The sequence below is a fragment of the Coregonus clupeaformis genome, chromosome 30 (genome assembly GCF_020615455.1).
Source record: "Coregonus clupeaformis isolate EN_2021a chromosome 30, ASM2061545v1, whole genome shotgun sequence".
Lineage (NCBI taxonomy): Eukaryota > Metazoa > Chordata > Actinopteri > Salmoniformes > Salmonidae > Coregonus > Coregonus clupeaformis.
Window position 1 is genome coordinate 6061674 of NC_059221.1, and position 15665 is coordinate 6077338.

At 44.5% G+C, this 15665-nt stretch overlaps 1 protein-coding gene across 1 annotated transcript in view; it reads left to right on the forward strand.

Annotated features, from left to right (window-relative positions):
* Positions 1-15665, forward strand: part of LOC121546509 (thymocyte selection-associated high mobility group box protein TOX-like) — a 100615-nt gene that overhangs the window by 76308 nt on the left and 8642 nt on the right. Inside the window, exon 5 of the mRNA XM_045209415.1 lies at positions 7906-8133. Coding sequence (XP_045065350.1) covers positions 7906-8133 — 228 coding nt within the window. The remainder of the gene's footprint in view (positions 1-7905; positions 8134-15665) is intronic.

The following is a 15665-nucleotide window of genomic DNA, read 5'->3' on the forward strand; positions in this document are numbered from 1 at the left end:
CTGAGGAGTGGCTTCCGTCTGGCCACTCTACGATAAAGGCCTGATTAGTGGCATGCTGCAGAGATGGTTGTCCTTCCTTGAAGGTTCTCCCATCTCCACAAAGGAACTCTGGAGCGCTGTCAGAGTGATCATCGGGTTCTTGGTCACCTCCCTGACCAAGGCCCTTCTCCCCTCGCCGGGCAGCCAACTCTAGGAAGAGTCTTGGTGGTTCCAAACTTCTTCCATTTAAGAATGATGGAGGCCACTGTGTTCTTGGACACCTTCAATGCTGCATAAATGTTTTGGTACCCTTCACCAGATCTGTGCCTCAACACAATCCTGTCTCGGAGCTCTACGGACAATTCCTTCGACCTCATGGCTTGGTTTTTGCTCTGACATGCACTGTCAACTGTGGGACCTTATATAGACAGGTGTGTACCTTTCCAAATCATGTCCAATCAATTGAATTAACCACAGGTGGACTCCAATCAAGTTGTAGAAACATCTCAAGGATGATCAATGGAAACAGGATGCACCTGAGCTCAATTTGGAGTCTCATAGCAAAGGGTCTGAATACGTATGTAAATAAGGTATTTCTGTTTTACATTTTTTACATATTTACAAAAATGTATAAAAACCTGTTATCGCTTTGCCATTATGGGGTATTGTGCGTAGATTGATGAGGAAACTTTTTTAAAAATCCATTTTAGAATAAGGCTGTAACGTAACAAAATGTGGAAAAAGTCAAGGGGTCTGAATACTTTCTGAATGCACTGTATGTACTGTAAGACTAGTTACCCAGTCCCATTCAGCACAGTGGCTGGGTTAGGCTGTTCAAATTACATATTGTGCCTTTAAAGTGGTAAGGCACTCTCCAGATATGTAATCTCAAAATGCAGTAGAATGCTCTGCGGAGTGCTTTTCCTTTCTTTCTCCAATAGAACACGAAGGTTCCCCTACGAGTATAACTGCAGTTAGAGTGCAGTATAACTGCAGAATGCTGCAATTACTGCGTCCAAAATACCACAGTCGACTGCAGTTGCTGCACTTTTACTGCAGTTTCAAAACTGCAATCTTTTTTTGTAAGGGTTGATTTATATCAAGAGGTTGTGGCCCTGTGATGCCTCTGTTGCCTGACTTTCTGTTGCCGGCCATCTCTCCTGCTGGTCTGATGTTTACAGAGAAACATAGCAAACGGCCAATAAAGGGTCTGAATTGTTCCCTCAGGCTGTTGCTATGGAAATAACCCAGCCGCGGTAGACCATTCATGTTTGACTAATTGTTTTTCTCTTCTTGTATTGCCTCTCAGTCTGCAAATCCCCATTCAGAGGACCATGTCAGATAAAACAAAGAAAATACTCATGTTTTTGGACTTTTTTTCGGACTGAATACCATTTTGAGTTGAAAACAAGAATTACTCCCCCCACCCCCTTTAAATTGCACGGCTGTGTCTACAGCAACCCACTGGGGCCAATTAGAACACTAGCGGAGCCAGGAAGTGTGTGGCTGATGCTTTGCCACTCTTTATAAAGAGTCGACCTGCAGGGGCCTCTCCAACATCTCGTTAGCGAAGTGTTCATGTAATTAGTTTTCACTTAGGACTGTTTTCGCCACATTACCAAATAAGAGTCCTCAACTTTAGCAATTTGTGCTGATTAGTTAGGTGCACCGCTGGGCGAGACATTCGAAATATGAGACCCACCACCTGGATTCGGTCCTATGTAGCAACATTTGAAATCGTGTTTTTTACATTGGATAAAAGTGGACCTAACCTTAGTCCCACCCATCTCTTTAAGGCCATGTGCTAAACAGAATGAGTAGCGTAGTAAACAACCAACGATTTCAAGGCTAAAAGTGACAAAAGTAGTAGCCTACAATATGGAAAAACTCCAGGTAAAAATACACTTTATCTAGTCCTTGGCCTATATTGTAATCTGACTTTGTTGCAGGTCATGTTGTTCTTCACATTACCGTAAACACACACTATAGTATATCAAATAAAATCTATGTTTTTTGGTCACATCCACAGGATACAGAAGGTGTAAACAGTACAGTGAAATAGTTACTAGCAATATAAAAACCAGAAAGTCTCCAGATAAAAATATTTTATTAGATGATGCTTACCAAGACACACTTCTCTAAATTGTTGGGTCATGTGAAAGAGATGCTATAACCACCCTCAGACACACCTGTGTAAGAGCTATTTGACCAAGAAGGAGAGTGATGGAGTGATGCATCAGATGACCTGACCTCCACAATCCCCCGACCTCAACCTAATTGAGATGGTTTGGGATGAGTCGGACGGCAGAGTGAAGAAAAATCAGCCAACAAGTGCTCAGCATATTTGGGAACTCCTTCAAGACTGTTGGAAAAGCATTCCAGGTGAAGCTGGTTGAGAGAATGCCAAGAGTGTGCAAAGCTGTCATCAAGGCAAAGGGTGGCTATTTGAAGAATCTCAAATATAAAATATATTTTGATTTGTTTAACACTTTTTGGTTGCTACATGATTCCATATGTGTTATTTCATAGTTGTAATGTCTTCACTATTATTCTACAATGTAGAAAATAGTAGAAAATAAAGAGAAACCCTGGAATGAGTAGGTGTGTCCAAACTTTTGACTGGTACTGTACATGTTTGGCCATTGTGTCAAGTCACTCCGGTTCACACTGACCTTGGCGTGTGCAGAAAGTAGCCCATCACAACTCTTTCCAACGGATCTGTCGATAGCGCCTGCTAAATTCAGGGCATCAATGTTGTTGAGAAAAGTAGCAAAACTTTTGTAGTTCTCGATGGCTAATGTTATATCTTTCAAAAACACTGCGGTAGAAAGGACTATCAACACATACTCACGTTATAGACAGAAGCATGCTACATGGCAGACCAATCCAAACTCATCTCCCGGCATGTCCAGCCCATCCATTATCTTAGACAATCATGGCTAGCAGATAGGTTCCTGTCTTTTTCCGTGGCTAAACCAAATAGGCATGTAATTTACACATTTTATTCATATTTGCAGATGCAATACAACTTTGTTATTAAGGCACATGAAAGTTCACATGTTCCAGAAGGCATGTCTGCCCCAAAATGCATTTTGATTATTATATATTTATTTTTTTTACGTTCAAATGCCTCTCCTGTGAAGTAGTGACGTGAGACGTTTTTACCTGTTCTATTATCACCTTCATGGGAGGTTATTGGTAGATGTCATGTCCGGTGTGCAAATTAAGTCTGTATACTGTATGTTTGAGAAAAACAATGTCAATATTTTTCCATACATCATCAAAAGTTCTGAGGTGTTCCATTGCGGGATGCCTGCCTTGGTTGCAATTTCCTGAGCCAATAGCATACCATGTGCATTTACACTTCCTTTTCATAATTGTGTGGGCTGAACAGTATTTCCATTTGATTTGTGTGGTTCTCTGGACATATGCCTGGATATACTCAGGGTTATGACGTTCAGTCAGACTTATTACTTACAGATGGACAGTATGACAAGAGTTGTAACGGTTTCCAGATGTGTGTGGTTTATAGTTAAAGCATAAACGTCAGTCTCTTGTTGGTATAGGTAGGGCTGGGAGGTTTTCCTTGTGACCATGTGACGTGACTAGGAAAAACTCTGGACCTTATCTATAACCAGCAATAACTAGATAATGTAGAGTTGTAGAACGCACATTGGGAGCATCAGGATTTGATGTGTATATTCCTGTGTAAATTTAAACACATTGCGATCGGTCACCACAGTAAAGCCATGCCCATTTGGCTATTTATGGACCAACAAAGGCTTGGACAACAGCTGCATGAAGCACTCCTCTTATAGAGTGTACTGTTGGAAGGGTCAATTTTCCATGGAGATGAGGTCGTACAGTAGCTTTGGTTACTGCTATTACTTTCCTCTGTCCATAGGAAATCTTGCTAGAACAGGTCACAGATTTTAGTTTTCCCCTCCCCTCCCCCAATCTTTAGTTGATGTTCGAGGAATTTTATTTCAGCTGCTGAGCTATGCTTGTACCGCTCAACCAGTCTTGCTGGCTGCATTGTATAGCTCCCACTGGCATCAAGTACCTCACTGACTCCACTCACTCCAAAGAGCAATAGATCTTATTTGTCAGCTCTGTAGGCTGCCCGTGGCGTGTATACATTCCCACCCATTTGAAATCGATATGCAGCACTTGGGAAATGTTTTAGAGATAACCTTACCCTTTTGGGTTTCATTTTGCTTTTCATTTTATGTGTAAATATAGGTATGTGCTGGGGCCTCTGATTAAACAACCCCTCCCTCCCTCCCTCCCTCTCCATCTCTCTCTCTCTCTCTCTCTCTCTCTCTCTCTCTCTCTCTCTCTCTCTCTCTCTCTCTCTCGCTCTCTATCCTTCTCGCTCTCTCTCCCTCCCCCTTTCTCTCTCCCCCCTCTCTCCTGTTTTGATAGTGATGCAGGCATCAGGCTGTCAAATCTAATCTCATCTTCTCTGTGCAGTGCTGTCCATTCAGAATGACAGCAACCCCTCCCCCCTCTTCCCCATCTCCCTCTCCCTCTTCTCCTCTCTCCCTCTTCAAATTTATGACAACAGCCATGCTTATGGTATGGGCCTAGGCCTGACACTTTCAAATCCAGTCTTTGACTTGCGAACTGAAAATCTATTTACCATCTATGTACCATTTTGTTATATGTTTATAGTAAAGTGTAATAAGCAATTGGTGACTGTGTGGTGTAGTGGTTGCAGAGTGGCTATTTCTATTTAGATCTGTAAACAAGAATGGATATAACTGCAGGTTCAGTAAATTTGAAAGACCATCTTGCTTTATGCCTTCAGTAAGCATATTTTACTGTACTGACACTTGAATGTATAGGCTATCCAGCTTTACAAATGCTATTCATCCATTCCAATTCATCAGTATTGTATTCCATCTCGGTCTATGTTCCATTGAAGTGAATTTTTTTTGTCTATCTAGTGTAGCCAACTATCATACTGTATACAGAGGGAAAATGGTGCAATGAGAGAATTTCATTTTTTTCTCTAGCGGTTCGCTTGTTTTGCCGCGCTTTGCAATTTATAAATATAAATGATTTTTCCTGGAGATTATTTTGCTTTTCAGTTTGTCATTCCATTAGCTCTCCTCCAATTTATTCAGCCTTCACATCAAAGGCAGAGGGGAACAGATGTCATTTCAAACACTTATTTTTTTGCCTCATTGCATAAACGTGGGAGATGATAATTTTTTAATGAAACCACACACTCATGGAGAAAAAATAAATACTATCCAAACCAGTCTGTGGAATGGAGAGAGATAGAGAGACGAGAGAGAGAGAGAGAGAGAGAGAGAGAGAGAGAGAGAGAGAGAGAGAGAGAGAGAGAGAGAGAGAGAGAGAGAGAGAGAGAGAGAGAGAGAGAGAGAGAGAGAGAGAGAGAATAAGAGAGAATAAGAGAGAATAAGAGAGAATAAGAGAGAGAAAAAAGGCATGGGTGCATTTTCATTTTGAAAAGGGGAATCTTCTTTCATTTCAATTCCGCATCCATATCACATCCAAAGTTATATTCAAGTGACCCCTTTTCTTATACCCAAATATTCGGGAGCCTCCGATTCTGAAGAGCTAATTTCATGCTGTTTGGAAGATGTTGTTTCGGCTTCAAATGGTTTCTTAAACAATGACATTTCAAAGGCAGTCATTTCTGTTAAGAAAGCAAAGTTAAAAGCAAGACAACCCCCGGCTCTTAATCCCATAAGTATGCATGATGACTGTATGAAAAGGAAATGATTTTAAACATCCTAGAGTTGCCGTTTGATAGTTGCTAGTCAAGTGATCATTCAGAATTCTTTCACATGGTTCTTTCACATGGTTTTTTTTCTGAACATTTTCAAAGTAGTTTTATTTAGTAAAATCTAACATTAACATGGCATTTGGAGATAAATGGATTGTATAGACTAATGTGATGGTGACTATACCACCTGAAAAAAGCCCTAAAAATGGCCCCCTTGAGTCATGAGACGTTCTGAATGCAGGCATCTTTAATTCCATCTTTGTTTTTGTTTTTTACCACAACGGGCTCGGTAGGCGAAGGTCGAGTCATGCTTCCTCCGAAACATGACCCGCCAAACCGCGCTTCTTAACACCCGCCGGCTTAACCCAGAAGCCGGCCGCACCAATGTGTCGGAGGAAACACCGTTCACCTGACGACAGCCTGCAGGCACCCTGCCCGCCACAAGGAGTCGCTAGAGCGCAATGAGCCAAGTAAAGCCCCCCTCTGGCCAAACCCTCCCCTAACCCGGACGACACTGTGCCGCCCTATGGGAATCCCGATCGTGGCCGGTTGTGATACAGCCCAGATCGAACCCGGGTCTGTAGTGATGCCTCTAGCACTGCGATGCAGTGGCTTAGACCGCTGCGCCACTCAGGAGGCCTCATTCCATCTTTCAATCATCTACTGTAGTTGATCATTATATTTTCAGTCATTATGTAGGCTATCAAATGTGATTCTTTTTCTTTATGTTCCCCAGGACTCAGGTTGCGGTGCTCTTAATGGCACATCATCGCAGTCACTTCTCCCTTCCATTCTCCGTTAGCTACAGCCTCTTTCCACTAAATGTTTGAATTGCCTCCCTCTCCTCAAATGGTTGATGGGCTCTACTCACATCAGGAGGAATGTAATTTCCATAAACAATCACACCGAGGCTACGTTGACCTGGATTTGACTTCTCCGAAGCTTTATGTGCAAAATGACAGATGTATTCATATGCATTTGATTCACGTCAATGTCAAATATAAGCACAAAAGCTGTACTTTACTGTGAAAAATATAGTATGATGGCCATTTATCATCATTCTTAAAGAACCCAGCTGATAGTCCTTGCAATACATTTTAATATGGTTTTATTTATCCAACAAATGACTATTTAATGCTGCGGTTTGGAATTTGTCTACTCAAATCCTTTAGATAATCTCATCCCGGGAATATATTTTTATTGGTTCAATTCTCAATCTGGCCCACATACTATCATAGCCACCTAATCATCCCAAGCTTTCAATTGGCTCGCTCATCCTCTCTCCTCTCCCAAAAATGTAAAACATTAAAAACAACGGACAAAACCAAAACATTGAAAACAACAAATACACACACAAAGTCGAGTATAAAACAGCATGTAGTGCGAATGAGTAGTATAAAACAACATTTCGTTGTTATAAGGTTCTGCCTAGTGTCCTCCCCCTCCTCCAGACCACAGTACTCTGCCAAGTCTCTCTCCCTCAGAGGGTGTCCTAAAATGTTCACCATACTTTGGGGAGTTAGAGACACTGGGCCGAGGGTGAGGGTGTCCTAAAATGTGCTCCGTACCAGCGGCAGCTTTCTATCTGTCAGCCTCCATTCTCCCTCTCTCTCTCTCTTTCCTCAGCCAAATTGATTTCTTTTCTTTCTCTTCTCAGAAGAAGAGGCTGTTGCTTTTCTCAGAACCCTCCTTCTCTCTTCCGCTCATTATGTGTTTTTGTTTGTGGAGGAAATCGAGTAGTCCTGTTCCATCCATGTCGTATTTGTCAATAAAAAGACGGTGTTGCTCTCTTTCCTTGTCGAGGGTTTTCCCTACAAGAGGTGATCTTACCTGTCTCTCCACTGTCTCGATGGGGATACCATTGTGAGGACGTCGGTTCTATAGTTTAGTTTCTTTCAGTAGTGTTGACCTTTCACAATTACAGCACCCCCCCTTCTACCTAGACAACAACAACATAAATCGAGCTTCCACAGGTGTGTGTTATTATTTTAGAATGACTAACCATAGAATTACAATAGGTGGAACCAACAACCGCTTTCATTGAAATCCTTATTTGTTGGGAAAATGTTATGTCCATTGTCGCTTACAATCCTCCCTCTCCCTCTCTCCCACTTTCCTTCCTCCTCTCCTTCTTTCCCTCCGTCGCTCCTTTTCTCTCTCCCTTCCAGATAGGGGAGAAGCGGCCCTCCTCGGAGATGATGAAGCCCAAGCCCAAACCGCAGAAGAAGAAGAAGAAAAAGGACCCCAACGAGCCGTCGAAGCCCGTGTCGGCCTACGCCCTCTTCTTCAGGGACACCCAGGCGGCCATCAAGGGCTCAAACCCCAACGCCACCTTCGGGGACGTGTCCAAGCTAGTTGCCTCCATGTGGGACAGCCTGGGAGAGGAGGCGAAACAGGTACACGCACAAAAAACACACGCACACGGGTGTGTCTGCATGAATGCATGCACACACACACGTACACACACGCACACACACTCAGACACACACACTCAGACACACACACTCAGACACACATTGCTGAGTTACCAGTAGATGGAGCAAGTGCACTAGCAGACAATCCAAGCCATTATCTGTAGTAATTACCAGAGCACAGTGCACAGAGATAGAACTCACCTTAATGAGCTAGTTCTGCTATTTCTAAAGATAATCTATCCGTTTATCCCCGGTCCCTTGGCTCTCATTAAAATAATTTTATTTTTCTAAATTTTATTCGAGCCAAGGAGGAAACACGAGAAGAGCCTCCATGTGTAGAAGCAACTGTAGAAAAGTAATTTGACAGACAAACCTGGCCAATGTCGAAAAACACCCACTGTTTATTTAGCAATGGAGGACCCCCTTCTAACCAGTCCCCTGTAGCTCAGTCGGTAGAGCACGGCGCTTGCAACGCCAGGGTTGTGGGTTCGTTTCCCATGGGGGGGCCAGTACGAAAATGTATGCACTCACTAACTGTAAGGCGCTCTAGATAAGAGCGTCTGCTAAATGACGTAAAAGTAACGGTCATGACAACAGCTGGTGCAGGGCCAATCATGTTATAATCTAGAATGGAATATTATGTTTCCCTGATATTGTACTGTATTTTAGGGCAGGGCGCTAATTAAGTCTCCTGAAGTGACATCCACAGCTGTTGTTGTCCCCTGGATGTTCAATTGAAAGCAGTTGAAGCTCAATTGTATTTAGTAGGATACAAAGATCGGAGAAGGAGGGATGGGGGGAGGGGTAGGATAGTGCATCCTTCCTTCTTCCCCACATTTCTTGAAGTAATCACTGATCTGACATGGATCAGGGATCTGTCTGGACGATGAAAGCGAAATAGTGGAACTCTTGTTTTCACCGATCCAGTCACGTTAGATCAACGATTACTCCAAGGAAAGGAGGAAGGAAGGAAGCATTCCCTTCCTCTTGTCACCATTCCTGCGGTTTAAGGTATAGGACAGCCGTACAGTGTTTTGTGTTCAGTCAGTGTACAGTACTGTGTAAAGTATAGGACAGTACAGTGTTCTTGTATAAGACATTATGTTGGTCTTGTCTACAGTATACAGTACAGTTATATGAGGTATATTAGTACAGGCAGTCTGTTGTACTGTACTGGAGCCGCTATGGTCTCAGCTCTTCTTCTGTGATGAATCTTAATTGCCCTCTTGACAGCCAAGAATGTGATGTTCTCATTTCCGGCCATTTTTATTTATATCTGTTGTCTGGCATTTTGAAACTGCCCAGAATACCGAATCATCTTTTTTTTTGTCCTTGAATTTGCCTCAAGGGCATCTATCTGTCTCGGTCTATTCAGGAGAATAAGCTGCATTGTTCATCTTTATCTCCACCCCACAGTCTCAATAGCAAATTGCAAAATGAAGATTTCATTAAGGGATTTTAATGAAGATGTTACCTTTCACCATGCATTTGGTCTCGTGTGTCTTTAATATTATAGTTATTTTGTTTAAAAATAAAATGGAATACTAGGTATCAGGGAGGTATGACGAATTAACCCATAGCCAAATATTCTAGAACTGTATTGCTACTTACAAGTTTGAATGTAAAGGCCACACAAATGAATACCTCTAAGTCACACATTGCAATCAGACCCATCTAAAATACACTACATACCTGCTCGTCGTACATCTCATTCCAAAATTATGGGCATTAATATGGAGTTGATCCCCCCTTTGCTGTTATAACAGCCTCCACTCTTCTGGGAAGGCTTTCTACTAGATGTCGGAACATTGCTGCGGGGACTTGCTTCCATTCAGCCATAAGAGCATTAGTGTGGTCGGGCACTGATGTTGGGCGATTAGGCCTGGCTCGCAGTCGGTGTTCCAATTCATCCCAAAGGTGTTAGGCCTGGCTCGCAGTCGGTGGTTGAGGTCAGGGCTCTGTGCAGGCCAGTCAAGTTCTTCCACACCGATCTCGACAAACCATTTCTGTATGGACCTCGCTTTGTGCACGGGGGCATTGTCATGCTGAAACAGGAAAGGGCCTTCCCCAAACTGTTGCCACAAAGTTGGAAGCACAGAATCGTCTAGAATGTCATTATATGCAGTAGCATTAAGATTTCCCTTCACTGGTACTAAGGGGCCTTGCCCAAACCATGAAAAACACCCCCAGACCATTATTCCTCATCCACCAAACTTTACATTTACATTTACATTTTAGTCATTTAGCAGACGCTCTTATCCAGAGCGACTTACAGGAGCAATTAGGGTTAAGTGCCTTGCTCAAGGGCACATTAACGTCATTTAGCAGACGCTCTTAGCCAGAGCGACTCACAAATTGGTGCGTTCACCCTATAGCCAGTGGGATAACCACTTTACAATTGGGGGGGGAAGGATTCCTTTATCCTATCCCAGGTATTCCTTAAAGAGGTGGGGTTTCAAATGTCTCCGGAAGGTGGTGAGTGACTCCGCTGTCCTGGCGTCGTGAGGGAGCTTGTTCCACCATTGGGGTGCCAGAGCAGCGAACAGTTTTGACTGGGCTGAGCGGGGGGCATTGTTTACAGTTGGCACTATGCATTGGGGCAGGTAGCGTTCTCCAGGTATTCGCCAAACTCAGATTCGTCTGTTGGACTGCCAGATAGTGAAGCGTGACTCATCACTGCAGAGATTGAATTTCCACTGCTCCAGAGTCCAATGGCGGCAAGCTTTATACCACTCCAGCCGACGCTTGGCATTGCGCTTCGTGATCTTAGGCTTGTGTGCGGCTGCTTGGACATGGAAGCCCATTTCATGAAGCTCCCAATGAACAGTTATTGTGCTGACATTGCTTCCAGAGGCAGTTTGGAACTCGGTAGTGAGTGTTGCACCCGAGGACAGATGATTTTTACATGAACTGATTTGTTGGACAGGTGGCGTCCTATGACGGTGCCACATTGAAAGTCACTGAGCTCTTCAGAACGGGCCATTCTACTGCCAATGTTTGTCTATGGAGATTGCATTGCTGTGTGCTCGATGTTATACACCTGTCACAACGGGTGTGGCTGAAATAGCCAAATCCACTCATTTGAAGGGATGTCCATATACTTTTGGCCATGTAGTGTATATATGTACCCTGAGTGTGCAAACATTAGGAACACCTTCTTAATATTTAGTTGAAACCCCTTTTGCCCTCAGAATAGCATCAATTCATCAAGGCATGGACTCTTCAATGTGTCGAATGCGTTCCACATGGATGCTGGCCCATGTTCACTCCAATGTTTCCCACAGTTGTGGCAAGTTGGCTGGATGTCCTTTGGGTGGTAGACTATTCTGGATACACACGGGAAACTGTTGAGCGTGAAAACCCCACTGCGTTGCAGTTCTTGGCACAAACCGGTGCACCTGGTACCTACTACCATACCCTGTTCAAATGCACTTAAATGTTTTGTCTTGCCCATTCACCCTCTGAATGGCACACATACACAATCCATGTCTCAATTGTCTCAAGGCTTAAAAATCCTTCTTCAACCTGTCTCCTCCCCTTCATCTACACTGATTGAAGTGGATTTAATAAGTGACAACAATCAAAGATAATAGCTTTCACCTGGATTCACCTGGTCAGTCTATGTCATTAAAAGAGCAGGTGTTCTTAATGTTTGTCACGATCGTTGAGAGACGGGTCAGACCACGGTGCAGCGTGGTATGCAAACATGTTTATTAAACTGGATAAACACTGACAAAACAACAAAAGGCAACGGAAACGTGACGTCGGAAGGCTATACACTAACAAGCCAAACACACCGAAACACAAACAAGATCTCACAACCCAAGGCAGGAAAACTGACTGCCTATATATGATCCCCAATCAGAGACAACGAGCGACAGCTGCCTCTGATTGGGAACCACACCCGGCCAAACATAGAAATACAAAACATAGAGTTTCACACCCTGACCAAACTACCTAGCGAATAACTGGTTTGGTGCAGGGAGCAGGCACGGGCCGTACCGGACTGCGAACACGCACCACTGGCTTGGTGCGAGGAGCAGGCACAAGGCGTACCGGACTGGGAACCGGCGCTGGAGGTCTACGACTGTACCAGTCCGTTACTCTCCGCGCCCAGTCCTCCTCCAGTGAGGACTCCTCCTTGAGCCCCCACGAGTGCAGTGGTCGGGGCTCTTCTCTATCGATCCCCGACCACCCTTTTAGCCCCCCCCAAAATTGTTTTATTGGGGCTGTCTCTCGGGCTTCCTCCTAGGCCGGCACCTTCTGTCTTCCTCTCCTGCCTGGGCCTCCTCCTTCGCCCAGGGTCCATTACCTGCCAAAATCTCCTCCCATGTCCAAAAACTCTTCCCCAACTGTGTCCAGGGTGTCTGCTGATCCTGGGCACGCTGCTTGGTCCGTTTTTGGTGGGATCTTCTGTCACGATCGTTGAGAGACGGGTCAGACCACGGTGCAGCGTGGTATGCAAACATGTTTATTAAACTGGATAAACACTGACAAAACAACAAAAGGCAACGAAAACGTGACGTCGGAAGGCTATACACCAACAAGCCAAACACACCGAAACACAAACAAGATCCCACAACCCAGGCAGGAAAACTGACTGCCTAAGTATGATCCCCAATCAGAGACAACGAGCGACAGCTGCGTCTGATTGGGAACCACACCCGGCCAAACATAGAAATACAAAACATAGAGTTTCACACCCTGACCAAACTACCTAGCGAATAACAGTCTCTCCAGGTCAGGGCGTGACAATGTTTTGTATACTCAGTGTACATGCCCCATGTTCTGTGCATTTGGAAAGTATTCAGACCCCTTGACTTTTTCCACATTTTGTTACGTTACAGCCTTATTCAAAAATGGATTAAAATGTTTTTCCCCCTCATCAATCTATACACAATACCCAATAATGACAAAGCAAAAACAGGTTCTTAGAAATGTCTGCTAATTTATTTTAAAAAACTAACAAAAAACCCAGGAAATATCACATTTACATAAGTATTTAGACCCTTTACTCAGTACTTTGTTGAAGCACCTTTGGCAGCGATTATAGCCTTGAGTCTTCTTGGGTATGACCTATAAGCTTGGCACACCTTTATTTGGGGAGTTTCTCCCATTCTTCTCTTTCTAGCTCTGTCAGATTGGATGGGAAGCGTCGCTGCACAGCTATTTTCAGGTCTCTCCAGAGATGTTCGATCGGGTTCAAGTCCGGGCTCTGGCTGGGCCACTCAAGGACATTCAGAGACTTGCCCCGAAGCCACTCCTGCGTTGTCTTGGCTGTGTGCTTAGGGTCGTTGTCCTATTAGAAGGTGAACCTTCGCCCCAGTCTGAGATCCTGTGCGCTCTGGAGCAGGTTTTCATCAAGGATCTCTCTGTACTCTGCTCAATTAATCTTTCCCTCGATCCTGACTAGTCTCCCAGTCCCTGCCACTGACAAACATCCCCACAGCATGATGCTGCCACCACGTGCTTCACCGTAGGGATGGTGCCAGGTTTCCTCCAGACATGACGCTTGGCATTCAGGCCAAAGAGTTCAATCTTGGTTTCATCAGACCAGATAATCTTGTTTCTCATGGTCTGAGAGTCTTTAGGTGCCTTTTGGCAAACTCCAAGCGGGCTGTCATGTGCCTTTTACTGAGGAGTGGCTTCGGTCTGGCCACTCTACCATAAAGGCCTGATTGGTGGAGTGCTGCAGAGACGGTTGTCCTTCTGGAAGGTTCTCCCATCTCCACAGAGGAACTCTGGAGCTCTGTCAGAGTGACCAACGGGTTCTTAGTCACCTCACTGACTGTGGCCCTTCTCCCCCAGATTGCTCAGTTTGGCCGGGCGGCCAGCCCAGGAAGAGTCTTGGTGGTTCCAAACTTCTTCCATTTAAGAATGATGGAGGCCACTGTGTTCTTGGGGACCTTCAATGCTGCAGACATTTTTTGGTACCCTTCCCCAGATCTGTGCCTCGACACAATCCTGTCTCAGAGCTCTACGGACAATTCCTTCGACGTCATGGCTTGGTTTTTACTCTGACATGCACTGTCAACTTTGGGACCTTATATAGACAGGTTTGTGCCTTTCCAAATCATGTCCAATCAATTGAATTTACCACAGGTGGACTCCAATCAAGTTGTAGAAACATCTCAAGGATGATCAATGGAAACAGGATGCACCTCAGCTCAATTTCGAGTCTCATAGCAAAAGGTCTGAATACTTACAGTGGGGAGAACAAGTATTTGATACACTGCCGATTTTGCAGGTTTTCCTACTTACAAAGCATGTAGAGGTCTGTAATTTTTATCATAGGTACACTTCAACTGTGAGAGACGGAATCTAAAACAAAAATCCAGAAAATCACATTGTATGATTTTTAAGTAATTAATTTGCATTTTATTGCATGACATAAGTATTTGATCACCTACCAACCAGTAAGAATTCCGGCTCTCACAGACCTGTTAGTTTTTCTTTAAGAAGCCCTCCTGTTCTCCACTCATTACCTGTATTAACTGCACCTGTTTGAACTCAATACCTGTATAAAAGACACCTGTCCACACACTCAATGAAACAGACTCCAACCTCTCCACAATGGCCAAGACCAGAGAGCTGTGTAAGGACATCAGGGATAAAAGTGTAGACCTGCACAAGGCTGGGAGGGGCTACAGGACAATAGGCAAGCAGCTTGGTGAGAAGGCAACAACTGTTGGCGCAATTATTAGAAAATGGAAGAAGTTCAAGATGACGGTCAATCACCCTCGGTCTTGGGCTCCATGCAAGATCTCACCTCGTGGGGCATCAATGATCATGAGGAAGGTGAGGGATCAGCCCACAACTACACGGCAGGACCTGGTCAATGACCTGAAGAGAGCTGGGATCACAGTCTCAAAGAAAACCATTAGTAACACACTATGCCGTCATGGATTAAAATCTTGCAGCGCACGCAAGGTCCCCCTGCTCAAGCCAGCGCATGTCCAGGCCCGTCTGAAGTTTGCCAATGACCATCTGGATGATCCAGAGGAGGAATGGGAGAAGGTCATGTGGTCTGATGAGACAATAATATAGCTTTTTGGTCTAAACTCCACTCGCCGTGTTTGGAGGAAGAAGAAGGATGAGTACAATCCCAAGAACACCATCCCAACCATGAAGCATGGAGGTGGAAACATCATTCTTTGGGGATGCTTTTCTGCAAAGGGGACAGGACGACTGCACCGTATTGAGAGGAGGATGGATGGGGCCATGCATCGCGAGATCTTGGCCAACAACCTCCTTCCCTCAGTAAGAGCATTGAAGATGGGTCGTGGCTGGGTCTTCCAGCATGACAACGACCCGAAACACACAGCCAGGGCAACTAAGGAGTGGCTCCGTAAGAAGCATCTCAAGGTCCTGGAGTGGCCTAGCCAGTCTCCAGACCTGAACCCAATAGAAAATCTTTGGAGGGAGCTGAAAGTCCGTATTGCCCAGCGACAGCCCCGAAACCTGAAGGATCTGGAGAAGGTCTGTATGGAGGAGTGGGCCAAAATCCCTGCTAC